The sequence below is a fragment of the Fukomys damarensis genome, unplaced genomic scaffold, assembly GCF_012274545.1.
Source record: "Fukomys damarensis isolate Sample0158 unplaced genomic scaffold, DMR_v1.0_HiC HiC_scaffold_17, whole genome shotgun sequence".
NCBI classification, from domain to species: domain Eukaryota; kingdom Metazoa; phylum Chordata; class Mammalia; order Rodentia; family Bathyergidae; genus Fukomys; species Fukomys damarensis.
This window is the reverse complement of record NW_022900929.1, coordinates 18168472-18194531: the sequence shown is the minus strand read 5'-3', so window position 1 is coordinate 18194531 and position 26060 is coordinate 18168472. Positions and strand designations below refer to the sequence as shown.

General features: G+C 49.8%; 1 protein-coding gene across 2 annotated transcripts in view; it reads right to left on the bottom strand.

The window, feature by feature from the left end:
• Hip1 (huntingtin interacting protein 1) overlaps positions 1-26060 on the bottom strand; it is an 83918-nt gene that overhangs the window by 39389 nt on the left and 18469 nt on the right. Inside the window, exons 1-7 of one of the 2 annotated variants that reach the window (XM_010618994.3) lie at positions 19884-19976; positions 16644-16707; positions 12335-12477; positions 12095-12151; positions 5519-5599; positions 1654-1730; positions 1098-1159 (exon numbers count right to left, since the gene is read on the bottom strand). In XM_010618994.3, the coding sequence (XP_010617296.1) occupies positions 1098-1159; positions 1654-1730; positions 5519-5599; positions 12095-12151; positions 12335-12477; positions 16644-16707; positions 19884-19913 (514 nt within the window). In that variant the 5' untranslated portion in view covers positions 19914-19976. Of the gene's footprint in view, positions 1-1097; positions 1160-1653; positions 1731-5518; positions 5600-12094; positions 12152-12334; positions 12478-16643; positions 16708-19883; positions 19977-26060 lie in introns of those variants that run through there. The other variant, XM_010618995.3, reaches the window with a different exon arrangement.

Below are 26060 nucleotides of genomic sequence, written 5' to 3'. Positions count from 1 at the left end.
GTCTGTATTTGATTCTTGCATATTTATTTATTTATTTATTTATTTATTACACAGGGCCTCACTAGGTAGTTCAAGACCAGCTTATGTAGCCCAGCTGGCCTTGAATTCATGGAATTCCTCCTGCCTCAGCCTCCTAAGTATAGGGATTACAGGTGTGAGCCACCAAACCCAGCGTACTTGTATATAAGGTCCTGCTCAAATACACTGTCAGCCTGCTACCTTCTTTTCCCCACAAATCACAATTTCCCACTGTTTCTGATGTTCCTCTGCCCACATTCTGTGCTGAACTGGATTGATCAAGTATTATGGAACTTGCTGTCACAGGCCTCAACCAGTGCAGCCATAGGACACACTCACAGGAGGCTTTTTGCCGCATGGCCAAACACACTCAAGGAAATGGCAACTTAGGACAAGAGAGCCAAAGCCCAAGAGTGGGCCCTACCCACGCACACAGCAAGAGGCTGCCCAGCATGTGCAAGAACGCTCACAGTGTGCAACTCTCTTCCAGTCAGACCCTTGTCTAGAAACACCGCGAATCTTAGAACTTGGGCCACGATGTTCCTCAGGGAAAGGAGCGGAGCCTGGCTGGGAGGTAAGGGGAAGAGACACTGCAGAAAAGGGAGGGACTGAGGCTGGTCAGGAAGTGTTAGCTGCTAAGTGTCACAAAGCACCTGAAACCTCAGCAGAAGGGAGCCCAGCAGGGTGGAAGCTGCCCCTGCCAGCACAGCAGGGCTCCATGGGCGACCTGAGGACCCAGCAGCCAACTAAGCAGCAGACACAAGCCACGCATTCTGAGCAGAAACCTGAAGTTGGAGGGCTGCGGTCACAGGCTGCAGCTGTCAGAGGTGAGAGCTATCTGTGGGATCTCAGAGATCCGGGCCTCAGGAGGGAGGCCAGCAGGACCTTCCTGTCGGCTGTGAAACTACCGGCTTTGAAAATACGCCAAGCTGCTGCCTCTCCTGGCACGAGGATAAGGCAGCAGAGACAGGTGTGCACAGCCTCACTCTCACAGGCACAGCCGCAGCGGGGTGAGGGCTGGGCCGGCTGTGCCAGGTGGGGACCCAGCTGGGGACCAGGCAATGGGAGGGAAGACTCACCAGTTTGGAAGAGGTTCAGTTCACACTCCAGGTAGTCAAACATCTCCACTGTGAGCTGGAAACTGGAGCCGAGAAGAGACAGCGTCAACGGCCTCCCCCCGGCCCAAGGCTGGTGCAGCTGTTTGGGTGTGTGTGGCTGGTGATCACAGGCAGGACCTTGTTCATGCTGCTCACCTGCCTTTCACCTGCCCTGCCCTCCCCCTTCATGTACACACACGAGCACAAGTACGTGTGTGCAGATGCACCTCCCAGCTCCAGCGCTCCCCACCTCATGGGAGTTAAGGCCACTAGAAGACCAAGAAGGACAGAGTCCACTGTGACATGGCAAAGGTAGGGAGGATGGTGCCGGCGCTGGGTTGGGAGTGGATCATCACACAGAGGGGATCCTGGGCTGTGAGGTGGCCGGGTAGAGGCTCTGGATGTGGCATCTGCACTAAGTGGCCCATGCCCACGTCACCTAGGGACTTTTGTTCCCATCCAGCCTCTGCCCTGGCCATCAGGCCCTCCCTCTAAGTTTCTCCCTCACTGGGTCCAGAGCATGTAAGTCACTGCTTACAAGTTGTTAACGTCACTTTCTCCAGCCTCGTCCAGCTGTCGATCACTCATCTGAAGGTTGCCTGGGAACCTGGGATTCTGGAAGGGAGCAGAGAAAAGAACAGGGCACATGAGGAGGGTCCTTGGAGCCCAACAAAGCCAATTTTGCAAGCTGTCTACACCAAGGGTGTGCGGCAGATACACCTAAAGGCATCTACTCTTCTTGGGCAGGTGGGGTCGGCCCACATGATCTCACACACACACCCCATGACTGCCTCACAGCAAAGAATACCTGCTCTGCGCCACCCCTTCCGGCCAGGAGAGGGCTCCTCCTCACAGCCTGCACACACTCGCTCTCCACAGTACAATGGGGGACAGGGGTCACCTGCCAGCCCTCCACTGATCACACAGCAGCGCACACCCATTCATCCTTGGTCCCTTCCGCTTCCTACCCTGACTTCCCACTGTCCTTGGCCCTTTCTTGGAGCTGCTGCTGAGTTCAAGAAAGGGAGACCCATTCTCTTCTCAGCTTTTGTAAACATCACTAGTGAAACAAATTAGAAGGCAGGGAAGATCACACAGTGCATCCCAAAAGTTGAGAGAAATAATCACAGAATATCTTCAAGCTCTGCAAGTGTGGTCCCAGGACCAACTGGGAATGTGCTAGCAGTGGAAATTCCCAGGCCCGCAGCAGACCCGCTGTATCTGAGACTCTAGGGGAGACTGCCGTGGGTTTTCATCAGCCACTTGGTGACCCTGAGCAGGCAGGAGTGGGAGCTAGGGTCACAAAGCTTGGGAGCAACAACACAGGACCGGGATGGGAGGTGCAAGTGGCAGGGGACGCTGTACCTGCCAGGGACCCTCTTCCCTTCCTCACAGCAGTCCACAAGCCGGAAGTTATTATCACTTGGGAACTGAGGATCTTGGGACTCGGTTGAGAGTCAGCTTGGCCAGGAACTGCAATACGGATTTAAGTCACTCTGGGTAAAAAAAAACCCAGGTGGCTTCTGGGTGCAGAGGGAAACAGTGCAAGGGTCACAGGAGCTGAGAGCTGCAGGCAAGGGGCAGAGAGTGAGAAACACATGCCAGGGCCTGTCTTGGGGAGGGTGGGATTGATCCAGGAATTATTTCCCTCGGGAGAGCTTAGCAAGATCCAACGCTTCTGTAGGAGTGGGTACACTGGGCAAGGCAACTTCTCTGCACTTAATCCATATGATTTCAGTTATGAGTTCACCTGCCTATGTAAGGCACACAAAGATATGTCGGCACCTGAAGCCAGCTGGGCCTTAAAACCGTGCCCTGGAGGCTGGGAGTGTAGCTCTGTGGCAGAGTGCTTGCTCAGCATGTTTGAGGTCCTGGGTTCCATCCCAGGCACTAAACACACACACACACACACACACACACACACAACTTTCAATTATTTTGACAGTTTGCCTCTGTCTCCTCCTTGACCCCAGTTCTATCTTTTGGAAGTGTACAACTGGAGCTCCATAGTTTGGGAGTCCTCTCCTCCATCCTCCTACCAGAAAGTCCCAGCTGGCAGCTGCTCCTGGGCAGGGAAGGCCCAGGCCTCAGGGAGCAGCAGGGACACAATTCTGGCTCCCACTTTCCCCTGCATCCCGGGACTGTGGCCATAATATTCCATCCCCCAGCAGGAAGTCCGCAGCCTCGGGCACTTTCATGCGGCCCCATCCTGGGTGTCAGGTGCCCACACACAGGGCTCTCCAGGTGACCAGCTTTTCCCCAACCTGCTGCCGTCCCAGGATTTCAGGGAAGTCTCTGGCCTCACCTCTGTCCCATAGAAGAGGGCAGGGGCATTTTACAGGGGTGGCTGTTCATCCTCCACCGCCCTGCCTACCAAGGCCAGGGGTGTGCCTGGCATTCTTCCTGGGTCCCCATGTTTCTCCATCCCACAGACATGGCTCACTTTCTGGTCATTACCCCGTATTCACCCAAGTCCCTGGCATCCAGGCCACAGGCTTCCTTTGCGGCACTCTGTGGTTACAACCTTTGCCTCCACAACTCTAGGACCTTCGGTTACTTACTGACACCCATTTGGGATCCTACTATCACCTGGACCCGTCCCTCTGGAGACATCTTCACCACAGTTCCTCGTTCTGCTGCTGCAACATCTGGGCCTCATCTTCCGGTCTCTCTCCCAACCTCCTCGGCCCCTCCCGGTCGCTTCCTTGCTCCCTCAAGACATCAGGACTGGCGGCCTGGAAGCTGCCACCTTTCTGTCATACTGCCACTAAACCCTGTTGGGCCTGGATGCTCATCACACTCTGCACCTAGGACCAGCTGCCAAATGTCCCCACAGAAGGCCTCACAGCTAGTGTCACTATTCATCCACGCTCTCTGGCCTTAGCATCCATCTCTGTCCATTTGGGCTGAACACAGGCATTGATTTCTCATAGCTCTGGAGGCCCAAGGTCAAGGCGCTGGTAAATCTGGTTCCTGGAGAGGGCTATATTCTGGTTTGCCCATCATGAGGTGGAGGGAGAGATGCTCTACCCGCACGGCCTATAGCCCCTGACCTCGCAGTACTAGGGGTTGGGATCTCAACGTGCAGTCTGTAATGGTGCCCTTTAACAGTCCTTGCTACAGATCCCTCGCCCGCCCCCCTGGCCGCTGTAACAGCTTCACTCTCACACTGGTGTCCCATCCCACACTGCCGTCTTTGGCATGAGGCCTCAGCCCCTGCTTTCCACTCACTTCCCAGCTTCCAGTACCTCCCCTTCTCTACCTCTCTCTGCTATCAAAGAAGGGCCAGCCTCCTTCTCTGCCCAGGACCTCCCATCCCCTTCTCTTAGTCAGTCTGGACTGGGCACCTGATCGTGGCTGGAAGCTGGGCAGACAGAGGACACAAAGGGACAGGACACCGGTGCTGTCCTCTCAGAACCCCAGGCTGGGACCCCCCCAGGCCTGCTCTTCTCCATCTTTAGCCTCTGCTCCTGTGTTCTCCCCACTCAGGCCTGCCCAGATTCCTTACCGGCAGTAACCGGAGGGCTGTGTTGTGGTACAAAGCACCATGCAGCCCATGCAGCACAGACAGCCACTGCCCTCCCAGCCTGAGCTTAGCTGTTGCCGTCTCTGACAGTGCTGGCCCAGGCCCAGGCCAGACAGGCCCCGCCCAATTCGGTGCTACCTCCTGCTATTGCTCACCCAGCCTGGTTCCCTCTCCCAGGCCAACTAGAAGACTTCAGAGGCCAGGGCAAGGCCTCTCTTCAGAGCCCGTCTAGTTCTGGCCTGGTGCCACTCAGTGATATATAGAGGGTGGGCAGGAGCAGCCATGGGCACAGGACATCTGTGGTGTCCAACAGGCCTGGGTTCCAATGCCTGCTTCCCCACTGAGCAGCCACATGATGGGACTGGGGGCATTTTGCTAGGTCTGACACCTCTGCCACACAGCTGCTGGGGATGAGATGACGTCCAAACACGTCTGACAGAGGATAACTAGCCCTTCCCGATCCCATGGCCTCGCACTGTTACGGGCCACTGCAGGCGAGCTCCCTCTCCCCACGGCCCTGTGAAGTCCTCGGAGCAGGCTCTGGCTCCATAGCTTATGCCTCCTCTGGTGCCTGCCAAGTTCACCTGCATTAGGGATGGAGAAATACCGACCTAGTCAGGTACTGATTAAAAGCAGGTGTGCCATGGACACTCACTAGCGAAGCCGCGAGAACTGCTGTGATAGCAGTGGAGGGCATGGGTGACATTTCCCCAAGGCCACCTGGTGGATGTGGGTCCTCCATTGTAAAAGGGCACCAGAAGGCGCAGAACACGCAGGTCAAAGCCTCGTCTCCCTGCTGCCTCCCCAGGGCCTAACTGCCCTGTTGCTTCCCACAGGGCTAGGACGCGGGGTGCACACCCCAGGGGCAGGGACTCACTTTGGTGTGGTACTCCATCTTCGTTCTCAGCAGTCTGAGGTAGGCGCTGCAGAGCTGCCCATACCCCTCGCTCAGGTGGCCCTTTCGGAGAGGAAAGGAAGCAGTGTCACCACTGAGGACACCTGGGGTGAGGGGTCTGCAGTCAGGGCTTCTGGTGGAAGGAACTATCTTTTTTTGGTGAAAATAACATCCAGGAGTGGCGGTGCAGGCCTGTCATCCCAGCGCTCTGAGAAGCTGAGGCAGGAGGCTCTCAAGTTTGAGCCTAGGCTGAGCAACTTAGTGAGACTGTCTCAGAATAAAAAATTTAAAAATAGGGCTGGGGATACAGCTCAATGTGAAGGCACTGGGTTCAATCCTCCATGCTGGAGCGGGGAGGGGAGGGAGAAAAACGACAGATGTTAGTGGCTGAAAAACTGGAAAACATTGGAAAAAGCATATACATAGATGAACATATTACCCAATTATACCACTAAATATCATCATGGCTAACACTGGGTATAAACCTCCCTTTTATTTTTTTCAATTTTTTAATTTTAAGAGCAGCTTTAGGTCCACGGCAGAACTGAGGAGACTGTACAGAGTTCCTTACACCGTGCCCTGAACACAAAGAGCTTCCCCCACTATTAAAGGCCCCCATCAGAGAGGTACGCTTGTTACAGTGACAAGTCACTGTCACCCCAAGTTCATGTTCACAGTAGGGTTCACTCTCCACGCTGCACATACCATAGGGTTTGACAAAACATATACCCAGGTCAACTGTTATAGTATCACACTCGATGATCTCAGTGCCCCAAAACCCTTAGGGCACCACCTTTATTCTTATATTTCAAAATGGAATCAATTTATGTTTTTCACCTAATGTACCGCAATCTTTTTTCCCATTTTCTTCTAGGTTACGTTCTTCCTTTGAGATAGGGTCTCCCCATGTTGCCCACTCAGGTCTCAGATATGTGGGTTCAGTTGGGCATGGTGGCACAGGCCTGTAATCCCAGCACTCAGGAGGCTGAGACAGGAGGATCATCAAGAATTAGAGGCCAGGCTGGGCTACTTAGTGAGTTCAAGGCCAGCCTGAGAAACATAGAGAGACCCTGTCTCAAAAAAGCAAAACAACAACAACAACAACAACAAAAAACAAACCAAAATAATCAAATTTGTGGATTCAAGCAATCCTCTTGCCTCATTCTCCTGAGAAGCGGGGATGGGCATGCACCATCATGCTTGGTTCTGTACATCGTTTTTTAGTGGCTGCCCAGCTCTCTCTGAAGTATGTATCATAATTTATTGAACCGATGCAATACATTCCAAGTAGGTAAAGCCAATTCAAATGAGTTGAAAATTTTGCTATTGCAAATTACATTTCAATGAATGTTTAATTTTTATTATAGTTATATAACTATATTATAATATAATAATTATATAATTATTATATATAATTATAGTATAATAACTATAATAATTGCAGAATCCACTGATAGTTCCAACATCCATGCATACTCTGCACTGATCATGTCCATCCAACACAATGCATTTTGCTGGGGGAGGGTACTGGGGATCAAACTCAGGACCTTGTGCTTGCAAGGCAGGCTGTGGAACCACTGAGCTAAATCCCCGGCCCCACAATGCATATTTCTCAACAGTTCCATTTTATTTTACTTGAGCCCGGGTCTTGCTATGTTACACAGGCTGGCCTTGAGCCCTGGGGCTTATGTAGTCTTCCTGCTGTAGACTTCAGAATGTTGAGCCTCTAGGAGCACCACTGTGCCCATACAATCCTGCATACAACATGAGGACTTCCTTATGGTAAATTCTAAACAAGACTTTTTCATTTAAGAATTTTAGTCTCCAACTCGATCACTCAGTCCAGTCATGGGCTATTTCTTCCTCTCTGCCTCTCTAAGTACAGGGAAAGAACAAGTCTTCAGCCAGACTCCAGAGACAAAGAGCATCTTTAACAGTCTCCATAGGGTGGCGCCTTCCTGAGCCTTCCCATGGGGTCTGCCAGGCAGCCAGAGAGCCTTACCTGCCCCAGGTGCCTGGGGAGAAGTCAAACTAGCACAGCGATGTTGGCAACTCCCAGTTATCTACAGAAAAGGTGGGCGGGTGGGGCATGGGAACGCACAGACCTTTAAATCTGAATGGCTGCGGTTCTCACCTGAGTTTTGCCTTCTACATTCTCTTTCAAATGCGCCAAGTCCTCTAGGGTAGGCTAAAGGGCTGGCACTGCAGCCCTCCAGAAAAGGACACCAAGGGAGGGCAGGGATGGGGGAGGCACCACAGCTGCCAGTGCTTTCAGAATGTATTAATTTTCTAGGAACAATTCATATCTTATTAATTTTTATGTAATACTTATTCATTCTAGAAAAATTAGAAATTGCTGGAAAGTGAAAATATAAGACAATTATAACATAAAATGCACAGGGACAGAGGGGTGTGATGGCACACATCTGCAGTCCCAGCACTCTGGGAGGTAGAGGCAGGAAGATTGCAGGTTTGGGGCCAGCCTGTCCCAAAAACTTTAGTGAGGCCCGGTCTCAAAAAATTAAAAAAGAGTTAGAGATGTAGCTCAGTACAAAGGCCCTAGATTCGGTCCCCAGTACCAAAGCAAAAACAAAAAAGGGCTCTGATTTTCAGAAACTCTTACTCCGAGATGAGAGACAGAAGTTGTGGCTGTTTGTATCTAGATGTCCCCCAAGAGTCCCAAGCACTCGCTGGCATGGGTTCTTGAAAGGTGAAAGCGGGTGCTGTAGGTAAATTTGACATCAGGAGGAGAGGTCTTGTTGAAAAGCTGCATCACTGGCAGCATGACCTGGGAGGGTTTATCTCCCCGTACCTGGCCCCTGAGAGCTTTCTGCTTCCGGGCTGCCGTTGTACAAGTAGCCTTCCCTCTGCTGTACCTCTCTGCCGTGCCTTCTTGACGTGGAACCAGCTGACTATCAACTGAAACCTCTAAAAACGGTGAACCAAAATAAACCTCTCCTCCTCTAAGCTGTGGGTGTTCGATGTTTTGTGGGAAGGAAGAGGAAGTGACCAAGATAGAACTGCATAGGAAGAAAGGCATAAAGGATCCTACTTGAACAGCGAAGCAGGCTGGGAACTTGGGTTGACTTTTCTACTGAGAACTACTAAAAAATAATAGGTTTTCCAGACCTCAAGGCCTAGATGGTGAATAGGAAGCAAGGCTCTGGTCAGCTCAGGTGGGGGAATTGAGTGAAAGGGTCAGGAGACTGCTCCTGGGTGCAAGGGAAGCACAGGCACACGCGCGTGCGCGCACACACACACACACACACTCACCCTGGCACTCCTGCATGGAGGAATTCTTCCCTGAGGGCCGTAGGGAGAATCTATGTCCTCAAACCATTCTTATGATTTGAAGGAAGGAAAATACTCTCCTGAGAATTGAACCTAAGAGCCAGGCCTCAAGAGGATCTTCCCAGAATTCGCAAAACCTCCAGCTGAGAATTTAATTTAGAATGATTTTAATGGAAGCAAATGCCAAGTGTCTCTGGAGGAACCTGCCTTTGTTACACACTTCAAAGAATCTCCACAAGTAAAATCCCAGGAAAAATGAGTAGCTCGCAGTAAAAAATAACTAAGCACAAAAGGAAAATGCAAAGCATGGGCAAAATTCACCAGAAATGCAGAATTATAAAAAGAATATACAACAGAATTATAAAAAGCAATATATGAAATAACTAAGCTTACTGTATCTAAAAAAAATAGGGGATTGTTTAAAAGTATTTGTAGGGCATAAAAATATATATATAAAGGAAGCCGAGTACAGTGGCACACTCCTGTAATCCCAGCACTCAGGAGGCTGAGGAGGAGGGTTGCTCCAAGTTTGAGGCCAGCCTGGGCTACAAAGTGAGTTCAAGGCCAGTGTGAACTACATAGTGAGATTCTGTCTCAAAACAAAAACAAAAAAAAAACCCAAAACCAAACAACAACAACAAAAAAACCAAGAAAAAGAAAAAGATACCAAGCAAATTAAGAAAAAAGTGTTGAAAACTACACTAAAATTGAAAACTTTACTGAGAAGCTTAACAACAGACTAGCCCCACCTGAAGAAGGAATAAATGAGTTGATGAAATTATCTAGACTGCAACAGAGACCAATTGGTAGGAAAAAAATATATATATATAGCCGTTAGGAGTTGGTAAGAATCACTGACAAAGCTCTAACTAAGGTCGCAGAAGGGAAGGAGACTTATGTCAAGGTGGTATTTGAAGTGACAATCAGAATTGTTCATAATAAAAGATACTAAACAGGGTTAGCTAGACATAGTGCCAAATACCTGTAATCCTAATCCCAGGACTAGGGGAGGCTGAGGCAGGAGCATCACTAATTTGAGCCTAGCCTGGGCTACTTAGCCAGACCCTATCTCAAAACAAATTTTAAAAAGCACTGGAGATGTAGCTCCAGTGTGAAAGCTTTGGGTTCAACCCTGAATACTGCAAGAAAAAAAAAAGCCAGAGAAAAATCACAGATTAGCTTCAGAGGCACTTTGGTGAATGTCACAGCTGACTTCCAAGAAAACAACAGAAGCCAGAAGTCAGTGGAAGGATGACTTGAATAATATTCTTCATGCACTGAGAAAATAACTGTTGGCCTAGAATTCCAAACCAGGGAAGACATCTTCCATGAATGAGGTTGAAACAAAGTCATTCTCACACAAACAAAAATGTGTCTGTCACTAGCAGACTCGCAGCATAGAAAGTTCTAACAGAATTAATCCAGGCAGAAAGTGAGCCCAGGTGAAAGGTCTCAGAAGGGTACAAAATAAAACAATACCTTCAGTTTAAAAAGAGAAACATATGACAATAATAACATACAAACTGAGGGAGTGAATGTTATTAAAATATTAAAGTCTTTGTGTTCTACAGGAAACAAATACAGATATGAAACTTAGACTTTGATAAATCAAGCATTTTGTGGCTATTAAAGAATATGCTGACAATTTTAAAAATTAGATTTTAAAATCTCCCAGCAAGTAATGAAGAGAATAATAGCATGAGAAAAAACCTCAATCAACCCAAAAGAAGGCAAAGAATGAGAGAGGTAGAATAAAAACATGTGAGACAAATAGAAAAGCACAAGACAGTATGGGAGATGTGGGGGCTGAGGGTGTATGTAGCTCAGTGGTAGAGACCTGGGGTTCAATCCCAAACAACAAAAACCCCAAACCAAACCAAACAAAAAAACAAGTAGGAGATATAAACTTAAATACATCCTCTATTATAATAAATGTAAGTGGACCAAATGCCCAGTTAAAAGATAACGATGGCCATCTCAAATAAAACCAAAACCAAAATCCTTTATGGCCAACATGTATAACATAGCAAGAGCTCAGCTCAGAATCCAACTACGGTAAATGTTATTTATAAAACATTCCTAAGGTGGCCAGCCTGAAATACATGGCAAGACTTTGCCTTAAAAACAAACAAAGGAAAAAAAAAAAAAAAAAAAAAAAAAAAAAAAAAAGAAAAAATATTCCTAAAAGATGAGAATATTGGTAAGTCAAAAGTAAAAGAATGGCCTAGTGTGGCACATGCCCATAATCCCAGTACTGGGGAGGCTGAGGCAGGGGGATTGCTGTTGTGAGTTCAAGGCCAGCCTGAAATACATGGCAAGACTTTGCCTTAAAAACAAACAAAGGAAAAAAAAAAAAAAAAAAAACAGGGAAAAGAATGGAAAAAGCTTTACAGGTCATAGGAAAGAGCTAGGGGCAAGTCTCAGCTCTGTTCAGACAACACACCTTGTGACTTCAGGATAAAACACTTCCCCCTCTGGACCTGTCCTCCTCACCGGTGACCTGACTGGACTGTGTAACTTGCAAGGGCTAGATACAATAAGACCGGAAGGAAAGGCTAAAGTAGTGGCTCTCAGCCAGCAGGTGGAAAATGGCCTCTCCACCGTCAATAGGGAGGTTCTTCACTTTGTGGATCAACCCTGCCCCATGAATGTACCCTTGGTCAACTGAACTTACAGGGATGTAGGAGCTGCCACCTACCTCCTCCTTCAGCCTAAGGCACTGAAAATCCCCCCCACCCCTCAGCCCCGCAAAAAAAAAAAAAAAAAAAAAGAGAGAGAGAGAGTTTGGCATTAAGAATTAAAAATGCTAAACTGGGCGTGGTGGCACATGCCTGTAATCCCAGAACTCAGGTGGCTGAGGCAGGAGGATTGCTGTGAGTTCAAGACCAGCCTCGGCTACCTAATGGGTTCCAGGTCAGTCTCAACTACATAGAGAGACCCTGTTTCAAGAAACAAAACAAAACAAAAAAAAAAGAATTAAAAATGCTAATTCTCAATGTGTTATGACCCCTAAGGAAAAACTCTGGCAATGTCCCTGTTAAGCCCGGAGAGCTCTGGGACACGCAGTTCCACTGACAGGAGAGCCTTGAGGCCCCAGAACTCTTCTGCAGTTTCCGGGCACCCGAGCAAGACAGTGGACCTGGCGGTATATCTGGTGGCATCCGGGTCCCCTTCCTGATGCACAGCAGGGGAGAAATTCTAAACAAGCTGCAGGAGAGGAATCCACAGTCCTTGGTCTGTGGCCCCTGGACACATCTCCAAACTCACCCACATCCTGCTCATGTCACTCAATTCACTTTTGTATCTCAGGGAGTCCTTCAGAACCTGGGGAGCGAAGAGGAGAGCCGTAAGAGAAGAGAAGGGACAGCTGAGGCGCACCTACCCCTCCGGAGCCGAGAAGCCGGGAGAAGGGGGCAGTGGCAGTGGACAGCAGCCTCCTGGCTCAGCAGTCCCTTTCCCCATAGGCTCCTCTGGCTCCCAGGCCCCGCTGCACCCCCAGGAACTCACGTTTGGGTGTCCGTCTCGGAGGAGCTTGTGGAACACGTGGCAGAATTTCCAGCACAACATCGCATTGCTGGAGAGAGGCAGCCGGTTGACGACTGACCAAAAGGTCTGAGCCCCTTTCTCATGGTGTGTGCCCAGGATGCACGGTGAGGGGAGTCATGGAAAACAAAGGCGTCAGCCCCGCCACAGACACTAACACCCAGGACCGAGCATCACCTGGCCACTGGGGAGGCTGTGGCAGCTGCTTAGGTCACGTGGTGCTACTTTCGGGGAGTGGGGAGGGGGCCCTTGGGACAGGCTCACTGTGAAGGCCCAGAGATCTGGGTGTTCACTCTGACAATTTTTGAGCCGATGGAAATAAAATGCCCTTTTCTGGTAAGATCTGTCCTGTGAGGAAATTCCCTTGCGTGTGGAAGCATCTTGAGAGAGTGTGTCTCTTCCTAATGTGTACACATGTCCCCAGGGCCTGGCTTGCTCTCCTCTGGGTGTGCCGAGCAAGTGGTGGGACCCTTGGGGACTAAACACAGTTAACATCTTAACAACATGTGACACCTTCTCAGAATTCTGAGAGATTATTATAGGAAGGTGTGGGCTGGGACTGTAGCTCAGTGGTACAGCCCTTGCCTAGCAAGCATGAAGCCCTAGGTTCGATTCCCTGTAATGCAGAAGAGAACAAATGAATAGAAGCAAGAGTGCGCTGCAGGGCTGGTGCGGGGAAATCCTCTATCCTGATCAGTTGATTCTCATGGGTCTTCTTGGGCAGCACCTCCAAACCCTCACTGGTCAGCTACTTGTCCCTTTGAAAGTCTGTCTAAAATGCCCTTCCTGCAGTCTCCACATGCCTGCGACCCCCACCTCTTCCATCAACCATCCTGACCTCCTCCTGACAACTCCAACGCCCTACACATGAGATCCTGGGGCTGCTCCTTCCCAGACCCAGCTCCAAACGCAGCCACCGCCTACAGACCAACTGCTAGTCAGCACGTGATAATTGTCCATCTGGCTCTGTGTGGCTTCTGGGTTGGCATTCAGATCTCAATCATTAGCAAGCCATTTCTGGAAAAGAGGTTTCCACCACACCTTTGCTTAAAGAGGCTGCAAGGCCCCCTTACTTAGCATCATCAGCCCTGAGTGAGCCCTTTCCTCAGACTCAAGCCTCTTCATCCAGATGCAGGTGAAGAGCCTAGAGCCATTTAGGGAAAATGCCTCACCCAGGGCCAAAGAGCAATGACTCACCCGGAACACATGTCTTGCTCCTGAGCTGAAGGTGCCATAAAGCTCCTTCCCTGGATGAAACTGTCATTCTGAGGCGGGTGGCTGTGAACACAAGGCTTTTGGGTTGAGAAGCTGAAATCAGCTTTGGTGTTGGAGTGACTTCTCAAGTCATTTGGGCATACACACTTCGGGTCTGCGTTCAGACGAGACAGAAGCAGGGAGGGGAGGTGGCAGCTGCCTACTCTGGCTCCTCACTGTACCCAAGGGCCTCTGTTTACACAAAAGCCACACACACAGGCCTGGAGCCAGCTGGCCCTTCTGACTCTGAAAGAAGCCAGGAGACCTGTCCAGCATCCTTTGGTTTTGTAAGCTTTTATGTGACCCCCAAGTATTAATCAGGTCGTGTAACAGGTGTTCAGGGAGAAAAAATAATAAAATAAGACCCAGGCCCTTCAGGAGTGGACCAACCTGTTCCCAGGCAGGCATCAGTGGTAGATGACTGAATAGCATTTCTGAAGCCAGATCACTAATGCTTATTCAGTTGGGATCTAGAAGAGCTGATAAAAGAGCTGATAAAGGATGGTTTCTTTTTATCTTTTTAACTAGGCATTGAAAATCTGTACAATAGGGAGTTGATGTTTTCAACATCTATGCACCATGCCAAAGTTGTCAATCTGAGAGATTCACCAAATATAGAGCCAGAACGCTCACTCTGTAATATCTCTGGCCCACTCTTTAATGGAAACGAGAATGGAGTTATCTGAGGCCCTAAATGAGGTCTCAGAGCGAACCAGGGAGCCCCCAGCAAGCAGGTTCTGGAATTTCCCAGTGTCACGACCCCCATCCCAGGCACCCTGCCTCCAAGGCCAGGCCTCTCTGAACCTACCGACCCCCACCCAGAAGAGGTCCTCAGCCTTCTCTGACTCAGTCTCCCATCAGACTGACCACTCACCCTCAGCCAGTAGGGGTCAGGACTGATTCCACGTGAAAAACCAACCGGGCCACTTAGAAGAGCTCTTGTTGGTTACCCATAGGGAACTGAGTGTACTGCCGTACAGGGGAGTGACTGGGCCTTTCCAGCCCAAAGAAAAATTGAAACCTCTGTTTTACTTGCTTCTAGTTACTTGCTTTTACCACTGACCTTAGAAGTTGCTTAGCTAAACAATAACGATCTCTGGGCTGGAGGCATAGCTCAGTGGCCGAGCACCTGCACTTGTCAATAATGTATTTCATTCAGGGTACCTGTGCTAACACCTCGATAGTCAAGTTAATGGTGTTTTTGTGTTTTGGTACTGGGGGATTAAACCCAGGGCTTTCACACTAAGCTACATTCTCAGACCTTTTAAATTTTGAGACAAGGTCTCACTAGATTGCTAAGTTGCCCAGGCTGGGCTCAAACTTGTGATCCTCCTGCCTGAGCCTCCCAGAGTACTGGGATTATACCACATCTGCCTTGGTTGAATCTTTTTTTTTTTTTCACTTGTCAATAATGTATTTCATTCAGGGTACCTGTGCTAACACCTCGATAGTCAAGTTAATGGTGTTTTTGTGTTTTGGTACTGGGGGATTAAACCCAGGGCTTTCACACTAAGCTACATTCTCAGACCTTTTAAATTTTGAGACAAGGTCTCACTAGATTGCTAAGTTGCCCAGGCTGGGCTCAAACTTGTGATCCTCCTGCCTGAGCCTCCCAGAGTACTGGGATTATACCACATCTGCCTTGGTTGATTTTTTTTTTTTTTTTTCCTTAGGAATTAGGAGGTAGCCTTGTCTAGCTCACATCAGCTGAAGCCACCAATCCCATCACTTGGGTCAGAGGGCCAACACTCCACCCACAGAGCATGCTCAGAACATGCCCCTACCAGAAACATGGGTTCGATTATCTATGCTTACATTACTGATGCCCTTACTCCACTTCTTCCGATCACTGGTCCTCATGCCTCAGACCACTCTGCTTCTTAACCCATAAAAACCTCTAAACCCCATCCCCAGGGAGGCAATGGGAGACCCGCTCTCCTGTCTCCTCAGGCATGGCCACCTCATGAATGAGGTCTTCCAGCAAAGTTCCCTTTTCATCCATTGGCATACTGCACGGTGAGCAAAACGAGCCTGGCTCAGCAATACTTTCTGGGGAGAAACAAACTAGGCGCAAGCCAGCCTCGCTGTTGGGTTGGGCTTCTGGGTTACCGCAGTGGGGTTCCATAGCCCGCATTCCCCAGCAAAGTCCTAATTCCAACCCACAACGGGAGCAGCACTGTCTGTCTGTCTCTGGCCATCTAACCTGGCAGGTCCCCTCCAGGGGCCGAGGCTGGGCAGCTCTGGGATAAACAGCTGTGATCTGACGGCTGGGTCAAAGTGACCCACAGGAGCCCAGGCAAGCAGGGCCCTGCAGCCGCCCCCACCGGGGCTTCTCTCCATCCTGAGGGATCCAGCTCCTCAGAGCTCATAGGGTCCCAGGGCAGATCCCAGGGGATCCATCAGCCTCTTTCACAGCCACATCCTCACGAAGGCCAACCTGGTGTGGTGGCCTTGGAAAAGGACTTTCAAGCCACCAGTTCCCTCGGGTACTCAAGCACAGGCCGCATTTGCTCACAAGGTGGGTCTTTCTTGCATGTGGACCCCTGCCTCTGTTTACCGCAGCTGAGACTTCTTTCTACCTTTTCAAACTCAGGAGAAGGAACATCACTGCGTCCCTTGGGGGTGGTCGGTGTGGCCCTAGGGGCAAAATGCAAGGGCTAAAGGGCTTGAAAAAGACAGGTGCTGAGCCCTGGGAGTGCTCTTTTCCTTTAGGAAAGCAGCTTTCAGGAATGTAGAGGTTCTGCCAAGCTTCCATCCTAAGGGAGAGCAGCAGGGTCTTTGGCAAGTTGAAAGAACTGGGCTCGATGGCCTTGTGGGTCCTTTCCACCCTGATGCCTGTGTGCTCTGAAGCCAGTGCTCTTGGGTAGCCTGCAGCTACCATCGGAAGCTGCTCCAGCCTGCAGGCACCTGGTCAGGATGGGGGTCCTCTCCTGCTGCTGTGCAAGAGCTTCTTCTCAACTCCAGTCCCCATGACTTGACCCTCGCCGAGACCAGCCTTCCCCAACATCCAAAAGGATATTTCTGGCGTGTTTTTCCTTTACGGCCACTTCCTGCGTATTAATGGCCTTATTGATGCTGACAGTCTGCAAAACAAGAGGGGGAAGGGAAAGGAGGATATGATGAATAAGCCTCTGAGAGGGGCCCGCCCCTTCCTCCTGGATGCTCCTCTCCCCCGCTGACACCCTGTGCCAAGGGAGGCTGGTTCCTCTGCAGGCGCCCAGCTGGGGGCAGAGGTGGGCAGTGCTCCCAGGCCAGCTGGTCCCTGCGGTCCTGGATGGAGCGGGCTTTGCTGCCTGGCATTGGTGATGCCCAGCTGCTGTGCCTGCCTGCCACTCACTCGCTTGGCACAACACGGCAATTAAAGCCCACACAAAGAGAGGCTTTTCATCCCCCAGGGAAACATTATTCCTTGGAGAGCAGGAGGAAGGGGCGCTGATGTCAGGGAGCGAATGTGGCCCGAGACCATCCAGCTGCCCCCTGTCACCTCTAAACTGTCCAGGGGTCTTTCCTAGCTGGCCACTCCAGCCTCTCGCCTTCTCATGCTTGGGCATTATGGACTCCTAGACAAATTTCCTTTTCCTTTCTTCATTACATCGAAGGACATTAAAAATATATCTTTCCAGGTGTTTTTACAACTACAATTCTTTTAAAATTATTTATTTGCTTATTTATTCATTTATTTTTGTGGTACTGGGGATTAAACCAAGGTGTGCTGAGCTATATCCCCAGCCCTTTTTATTTTTTGAGACAAAGTCTTACTGAATTGCCCAGGTGGGATTCAAAATCCTCCTGCCTCAGCCTCCTGAATTGGCTAGGATTACAGGCATTACAGGTGTGCATCACTGTGACCAGCTATAATCATCTTAAATTTAACAACACACATGTATAAATAAAATTTACACAAACATATAAAGAAGATCATATCATGTAGGCTGTGTCTTCCTTCCTCTTTTTTTTTTTTCTTTTGGTACTGGGGATTGAACGCAGGACTTTGTGCTTGCCAGGTCCAGAGCCACCGAGGTAGGCTGTTTCTTTTTTTTTGAGACAGGGTCTCACTATGTAGTTGAGACTGACCTGGAACTCACTATGTAGCCCAGGCTGGTCTCAAACTCACAGCGATCCTCCTGCCTCAGCCTCCCGAGTGCTGGGATTACAGGTGTGTGCCACCATGCCTGGCTTAGATAGTTTCTTAAGTAGTAGAAATTTCTCCTTTCTAAAACTTTGCTTCCTTTCAGCAGACATCAATCACCCCTGATCCACATCAACAACTGGTTAGGGTTCCTACACATGTGTGTACACACGCACAGTGCATACACACACATACACACACACCCCTACTTCCTGAAGCAGTGAATTCTGCCATCATTGTGTGAACATGGCATTAACATGCACAGACTTTCCTGTCTTGCATTTCTTACTGGAAAATATCTCATCAACACTCTTCAAGTAGATGCCAAACCTCTAGCTCATCCTTTAAAGGGACAACATGCTACTCCCCAGTCTGGGCAGGGACAATTTATGCTCACCTTCCTGCACTGCTGAACAAAACCCACTGCAACCTAGTTAGTAAACACACACACACACACACACACACACACACACACACCCTTATTAATGGTTTCTCTGTAAGGCGTAGATTCCTAGAAGTGAGATGACTACAGGGTCAAAGTGTTTTCTTAACTTTTCATTATGGAAAAGTCCAATCACATAAAAATATGAGCTCTACCATCAACCACAATGAACTTGCTTAATATGAACCAGGACCAATCTTTTTCTTTTTTTTTTAATAAATAGCAAATATTAGTAAATATTTGGGGCTTTGCGGGCCACATGGTCTCTATTACAATTATTCAGCTGTGTCACCGAAGACTAAACAAATACAAAAACAGCAAGTGAGGCTGTGTCCTAGTAAAACCGGGTGGTAGCTGAGTGGCTGTAGCCTGCAGATCTCACTTTACACTATCAGCCACTGAAGCCCTAGTTCCTTGGATTATTCTGAAGTAGATAAATCCTGGACGCAGAATGAGTTTACCAGTAAGTCACTACTCCAGGTGACCGAGAAAGCCTTCCGGACTCACACTGAATTAGGTGATTGACTGATTGACTGAATGATTGATTTATTGGTACCAGGGATCAAACTTAGGACCTTGTGCTTGTGAGGCAGGTGGCAGAACCATTGAGCTACATCCCCCTTCCTACTTTTAGACTATTTTAAAGGTCCTGGACACATCAGGGCAGGGAGTCATGATGTGAAAAATACTTGGGGTCCACAGAAGGTTCTTGAGTGGGGGAAGGACCAGACAAAAGCTTACCCTCTCCAGTAAGGAGTTACTTCTTCGACGCCCTAAGGGAAGTGTGGGACACATCGGTGTGGGCATCAAAGCCACTGCCTCCTAGTATGAGTCCAAGTGACAAGGGCCTGGCCCAGCACCGGACAGAAGCTGCTTGCTAAAGCAGCAGCTGCGGGCATCTGTGAGCCCCTCTGTGGCTTCTCCTGTGGCTGGGCGGCTCCTGGAAGCCTCTTACTGCAGCCAACATGCTCACTGTCACTCCAGCCACGCTTCACCTCCGTGGACATGGCTGCGGCACAGGCTGTTCCATGGCTGGAGGCCATGGCCCGGCTTCTGTGACAAGCGTGGGGCTCAGAGACACAGGATTGAGCATGAGTCTCAGCGTGCTGAGCTCTTAAGACAGCTTCGGGTCCCCCAAGGCCCTCAGAAATACCACCCACCTCCAGGTTTCCAGGGCCAAAGTCTCCTGCTAGGACCAGGCTCCTGAATACCTTATGCCTGGCATCCTACCTCTGCAGCCCATCCTGTGTTACACACATACACCCGTTTTCAGAGCACAGGCCACATTTTGCCTGCTTTTGGACTTGCTAAGCTACCTAGGCCAACCAGTTGCTTTTCTTTCTTCCTTTGATTAGTTTTGAATTTCTGTCTTTTAAGGTATTTGGTACTTAGTACCTTGCTTTCCCTCTCCTCCAAGATTAAGTCCAGAGGATGGGGATCCTGCTTCTCTCTTGCCATGCGCCTGCCCACAGCTTGGTAAGGACCCGGGCTTTGCTGTCCTCTAAGTCCCCCGAGAGTTCCAGTGTGATTCCCCAGCCCCCCAGAGACTCTGCTTCCAGTCTCTGAAGTCCCAGACTCTGAAGGAAATCACTGGGTCTGAAATGGTCTCAGCCCTTCTCTAGGCCAATGCCAGGGGGAGCAGTGCCCCCAGGGCAGAGGGGAGGCAGCCTGGGGGCTCTGTGGCTCACCTCCGGAGGGGGGTCTAGGTTAGAGAACATCCTCTGAGAACAGGCTGTCCTCCAGCTTTCCCTGGAGTCACACGGGACCTGAGACCAGCGCAGTCGCCCTGAAAGAGCAGCATTGTGTACCACTTCCTGCCCCAGCTGGCCCCTGTGTCCCAAGTCGTTCCCAGAGAGCCAATTAGCAGCAGGCACCTCCGGAAGGGTGGCTTTCTCCCAGCCCCTCCTCCTCCTCCCTCTCCATCCCCCAAGTCTCACTCCCTGGGGACAGCCCAGTCAGACTGTGACCAATGGCTGCCCTTTTCGGATTGGCTTCTGGGGGAGCCGGTCCTAGGCTGCCCTGTGGGACCAGCTGGGTACTGCCCACTTACGCATACAGCTCCTGGCAGGGCCCCAGCCCCTGGGCTGCCAAGGCCAGGCTGGCTCGCAAAGGTTCCATGCAGGGGCGGGCGGAGAGGATGTGCCCTGTGTGGGGTGGCTGCCCTAAGGTGAGGGACCACAGGAGGCCCTTGCGAGGAGGAGAAGGCAAGAAAAAGAAGAAAATGAAATGCAAAGATCATGCACTACACTACGGTTTGTTCCTCTGGAAACTCAGGCTGAACTCTGACTGCCATTGGTGGTGTTGGAGGTGAGGCCTCAAGAGGTAATTCAGTAGTCAAAAGAGTGTAACACTTTGTCAGAAGGGCAGGTCCTCATATGCGTGGCCTCTCCTGCACATGCCCGCTTGCCCTTCCACTGTCCACCATAAGGGGAAGCAGCACTAGACCACTGCCTTGGAATCCCTAGTCTTTGAGAACCACGCCATGCGCTGCTCCTCCTGGGGGTTCAGGACTGACCCGGAATCACTAGCACCCCACTGTGCCACTTAGCAGTCTTGGAAACTGGCTGGAAACAGGCCAGGGGACGTGGGGGTCTATGTTCCCGGCCTTCTTCCTCCCCTACAGCCTGCATTCCTGCTATGGCCCTCTGTACCCACGAACCAAACTCATCCTGTTCAGGGCCCAAAGACTCTCCCTCCCCAAGTGCCTGATCCTGAGGTGCTCCCTTGGGAGCAAAATGGCCGGCAAGGGAGGGGGGAAGATGAGCTGTCCAGAGCAGAGACAGCCCGCCAAGTCCTGCTGCACATCATGTCACGATACAGCAGCTCAGGGGAGGCGCTGGGACATCACGCTAGGATGTCAAAGTTCAGCCCAAGCTGAGATCATCTGTAACACGCGAAGACACAAGCAAGGCACAGAAAAGTCACATACGGTGTCCTGCAGCAAGGGGGCACCTTCCACATCGGTGAGACCGAGCCAGTCTTAGCTGTGACACCTCACATTTGGTGTCATCAAAGTCTTACATTCCTGTCTTGATCAGAAATAATAACAGAGTCTACATGTTCCTCAAATTATGTCAGGGTCAAATTTCAATGAACCTATGGTAAGTTGAAAATATGTTTAATTGAAAATGTAAACTGGGCGTGGTGGCGCACACCTATAATCCCAGCACTCGGGAGACTGAGGCAGGAGGATCGCTGTGAGTTCGAGACCAGCCTGGGCTACATAGTGAGGTCCAGGTCAGTCTCAACTACATAGTGAGACCCTGTCTCAAAAAAACAAAAACAAAAACAAAAAAAAACCCAACCAAACAAAAAAACAAACAAAAAACCACAGAAAATGTATTTAATGGGCCAGCTGTGGTGGTACATGCCTGTAATTCTAGCACTTGGGAGGCTGAGGCAGGAAGATCACTGCAGGTTTAAAGTCAGCTGGGCTACATAATGAGTTCAAGGCTAGGCTGGTATACAAAGTGAGTTCAAAGCCAGCCTGAACTACATACATAGCAAGATCTTATCTGGAGAGAAAAAACAAAAACAAAAACAGAAAAAAATGCATTTAATACCCAATACCCTTAACATGTTAAATATCACAGCTTAGCCTATCCAACTTCACATGTTTTCAACATACTGTATTAGCCTAAAGCTGGGCAAAGTCTTGCTGGATGGCTCAAGCCTATAATCCCAACATCCAGGAGTCTGAGGCAGAATTGCCACAAGTTCGAAGCTAGCCTGGGCTACATGGTGAGTTCAAGGCCAGCCTAAACTACAGAGCAAGACTCTGTCTCAAAACAAAACAAAAACTCTTAAAATTGGGCAAACTTGTCCAATAAAAACCCTATTTTATAACGAAGCACTGACTCTCATGGAACTTTCTGAAAACTGAACTGACAGTGAAAAACAGAATGTTTGTATGGAGGTGCTTTTGCATGGCTGTGAAGTCAAAAAATCATAAATGGAACCATCCCGAGCATGGACCATCTGCAGCTATCAGCAGCGGTAGCAGCCCCCTGCCTGCACCCACCTGGCTCCTGTCAGGCAGGGCCAGGGATTTGCTTCTGATCCTCCGTTGGGCCCTGGAGGGCAGGTAATCTGACCCTTCCCGCCTCCCAAATCAAGTTGCCCCAAGCAGCACAGACAGGACTTGGGGACAGGCTGAGGGGAAGAGCAGGTGCTTAGTAGGCACCAGGCCCTGGGTTCCACCCCCAGTGCCAAAATACAGAAAAAGTGGAGCCAGAATTCAAAGCCAGGTCCATGTGAGAGCATCCTCCAGCCCTCACTGCCCTGTCAAACTTCCGGCAGTCCAACACAAACTGTCCTGTCTTCCACAGCTCCTCCCAGATCTCCATCTACCTCAGCAATGGCGCCTAGGCCAAGCTCCCACCGTGGCCTAAGTGGCGTCCCAGGAGCCTCACCTCCCATTCACTACCCTCACTGCTATTAAAAATATTGTTCCTCCAACATTTAAAATGCTTGCCCTCGGTTCCCAGTGGTCCTTGTACCAGGAATGGTTTTCCATACTTCCCAAGGCTAAGGGTGTTCGAGTACCACTTCCCGGACAGCTCCTCCCGGCTTCCAGATCCAAACTATCTCCCCACCCCTTGCCCTGCAGTTTCTCTTTATATCACAGCTCACAGCATTCCTGCTGTGTCCCATAAAGGGCCGCAGATCAACCTTAGATTCCCTTGTTTGAGTACTTGCTTGTTGCTGCTGAAGCGCAAGCTTTGAGGGTAGGGATTTGCTCCCCGCTCAGGGATGCAATGGGTTCCTGTGAAGACAGGCAGGGGGATGAAGAGGGGCCGTCTGCCCAGTGCTCTCCCAACAGCCTCATCAGTTCCAGCCGCCTTGTGTCCCCCACTAGCTGGACATTATGTTTCCTGTCTAGGATGCCTCATCCTCTCTGTCCCCAAATCTCATTTCTTTCTCTCCCCTCAATGAAAATGCTTCTACTTCAGTGTAAGCTGCCCTAACTAATGGCACCCAGTTGTTCTTTCTTCTGCTCCTTCAGCACTTAGCTAGGCTAAACACTGACTCATGTACACGTTTGTATAAAAGGTATGGGCTATGGACCGAATTATGTCCCTTCCAAAGTTTGATGTTGAAGTCTTGGTTTCTGGATGTGGGGATTTTGGAAGAGGACTGAGTACAGGTGAGGGTACCAGGATGGGGCCCCCAGGATGGAAGTAGGGCTCTCAAAGAGACACAGACAGCTTACCTGCCTGCTCTCTCCCTCAGGTGAGGACGCAGTGAGGAGACCACTGTCTGCAAGCCAGGATGAGGGTCCTCATGCTTGCTGCCCTCAGGGTATGAGAAATAAATGTTTAAGACCCCCAGCCTGTGTCATGGTAACCCACGCTAGCAGTGTTTTCTTTCCCAGGCAAGTATTTTGTTTGCCTTTGCTCTTTGCTTCATAAAACAAGGCCTACTAAAGTTAGGGTCCTGGCTCCCCTTTTCCTCCCTAACTTCTAGATGGATGATGAGTAAGTGAACTGGCACGGTCGGCCAGATTTCCAAAGGTTTAGCAAAAATAAATAAATAAATAAATAAAAGGCATTACTCTGCAGTCTTCTAGTCTGGAAGGGAAGAAAGATTAAGAGTGCTGTGAAGATCAAAAAATGTAAGTCATGCATTGCTGGGGATTTAGCTCAGTGGTTCTGCCTCCTGCCTTGCAAGTCCAAGGACCCGAGTTCAATCCCCGGTACCAAAAAAAAAAAAAGTAAGTCACTGCTGCACCTGACAGGGTGTGCTAACCTGTGTTTGGAGGAGAGTGATCAGTCCTGGGAAGTGCTTGAAGAGCTAAAGAAACAAGGGTGCATTAAGTGGGGGACCCTAGGGAAGCAACACAGTGACAACAGACAGACAAATGGGCAAGCAATACTAGGGGTATCTGTGCTTAAAAAAGGGGACGTTTTAAGCCATGCTACAATATAGATGAACTAGGAGGACATTACACTATGAGAAAGAAACCAGTCGCAGAAGGACGAAGGCTGCATAAGCTTGTACTGAGTGACATTCCTAGAGCTATCACATTCTTAGAGACAGAAAGTAGAATGGTAATTACCAAGGCCTGGGAGAACTGGGGTTGGGGGCATTGTAGATTAATAGGTACAGCTTCAGTGTGGACAAATGAAAAAGTCCTTATTTTACCCCACACACGAAACACCGACACACGCTACAAGGTCAATGGACCCAAACAGCATGCAACATGAAAGCCAGACAAGTACAGTTCCACAGATATGACACACCCAGAACCAGCGAATCCACAGAGACAGAAGGGGATCCACAGTCGTGGACCTTGGCAGGAGAGGGGAAGGGTTTTTTTTTGGGGGGGGGTATTCTGACTCTAAACGATTATGACGGCTGCACGACATTGTGAAAGTACCAAATGCTACCAACCTGTACACTTTAAATTGGTTAAGGTGGGAATGTCACGTTATACGTATTTTATCAAAATAAAAGAAGAGACTGAGAAACTGTCGTGAAAAAAATCCCTCCTGTACTCAGGGCAGGGCCACCACCCGGGGGTGGGACTGCCTGCTGTACAACCCCAGGTGGACTGATCACAGACTGCGATGGACAGAGAGCAAGTGGAGGTGGCTGCCCAGGTGCCGGACTGGGCACCGTTAGCAAGTGGACCTTGTCCTCAAAGGACAACCGCTGACGGGGCACAAAGGCCACTCTCCTTCCCCGTTCCATCTTTCCTTCTCCCCTGACCGGGCAAATCCAAAGTACTGCAGAAGAAAAGAACCAGCTTGGGGCAACGGGTCTAAGAACCACACAGGAGAACGAGTGTCGCGAAGCTGAACCCTGAAGCAGACAATGTGCAGGGTGCCCAGCGCTGCGCTTTGTTGTGCAGAAAGCCAAAGAACGAGGAAAGGACGGCCGTGCTGCTTCTGTTGAACCGTGACCATAAACTCCTATTTTTGCTTTGATCTTTTCTGCCTAGAATAACTTTTGGACCAAAAAAAAGCAGAAAAAAAAACAAACAGTGGGCAGAGGCTGAGGTGAGCTGGGAGATCACAGGGGTGCCTGGTGCTGCGTGGGCGCGGAGTTCGTGACCGGAGTGAGTGTGAGACGGCAGCAGTGACGAGCAAGTCACCCTGCGCATCACAGTGGGGTGGCGGGGAAGGAGTGGCACCCAAAGGCCACGGGTGGTGAGGGAAGGTAAAATCCCACACATCTTCCACAAGAGACCCAGAAAGAGGCACCGATCACCGCGAATCACCGAGCATCCCCAGAAACAAGTCACATGAGGCTGACTTTGTTTCCCTATTATGTTCCAGACCAGTGGTGATGAACCTATGGCACGTGTATTGTTCTTCTTTTAAGACAAAAGATGTTAACGAATGAGTTTTCTTCTAAACTAAAACCTCAATGTTTAGGTTTAATTGCAGTGTTGACACTTTGTGACAAGTAAGTGGGCTGCATTTTGGGCACTCGCTCTAAAAGGGTTGTCATCACTGCCCTAGCCATTGTTTCATGAAAACTAAACAGACAAGGTCCCAATACCCATCACCAAGACACTGAACAAAGCCTCTTGTAACATCCTTTGGGTGAGACTGCCGCTGGGGGTGAGGTGAGGGTCCTCTTCCCTCAGTTTCCCAAGGGAGGTACAGACAAGGCACAGGCATGGATCTAATCAACGCTGGGAGCAACGGCACGTGCCTGCCTCCAGACGACAGTGACAGAGCACAATGTGGGTGGAAAGCAAGACAGAATCTACCTGGACTCAGCACCCACTGTGAATGATAGAAGAGTGGAACGGATGAGATGGGGGAACATACACCTCCAATAATTCTAACATTACGAGGCGGCCACTGTAATAAGATAAAATTTAGAAGGCCAATTTCCTTTTTTTTTTTTTTTTT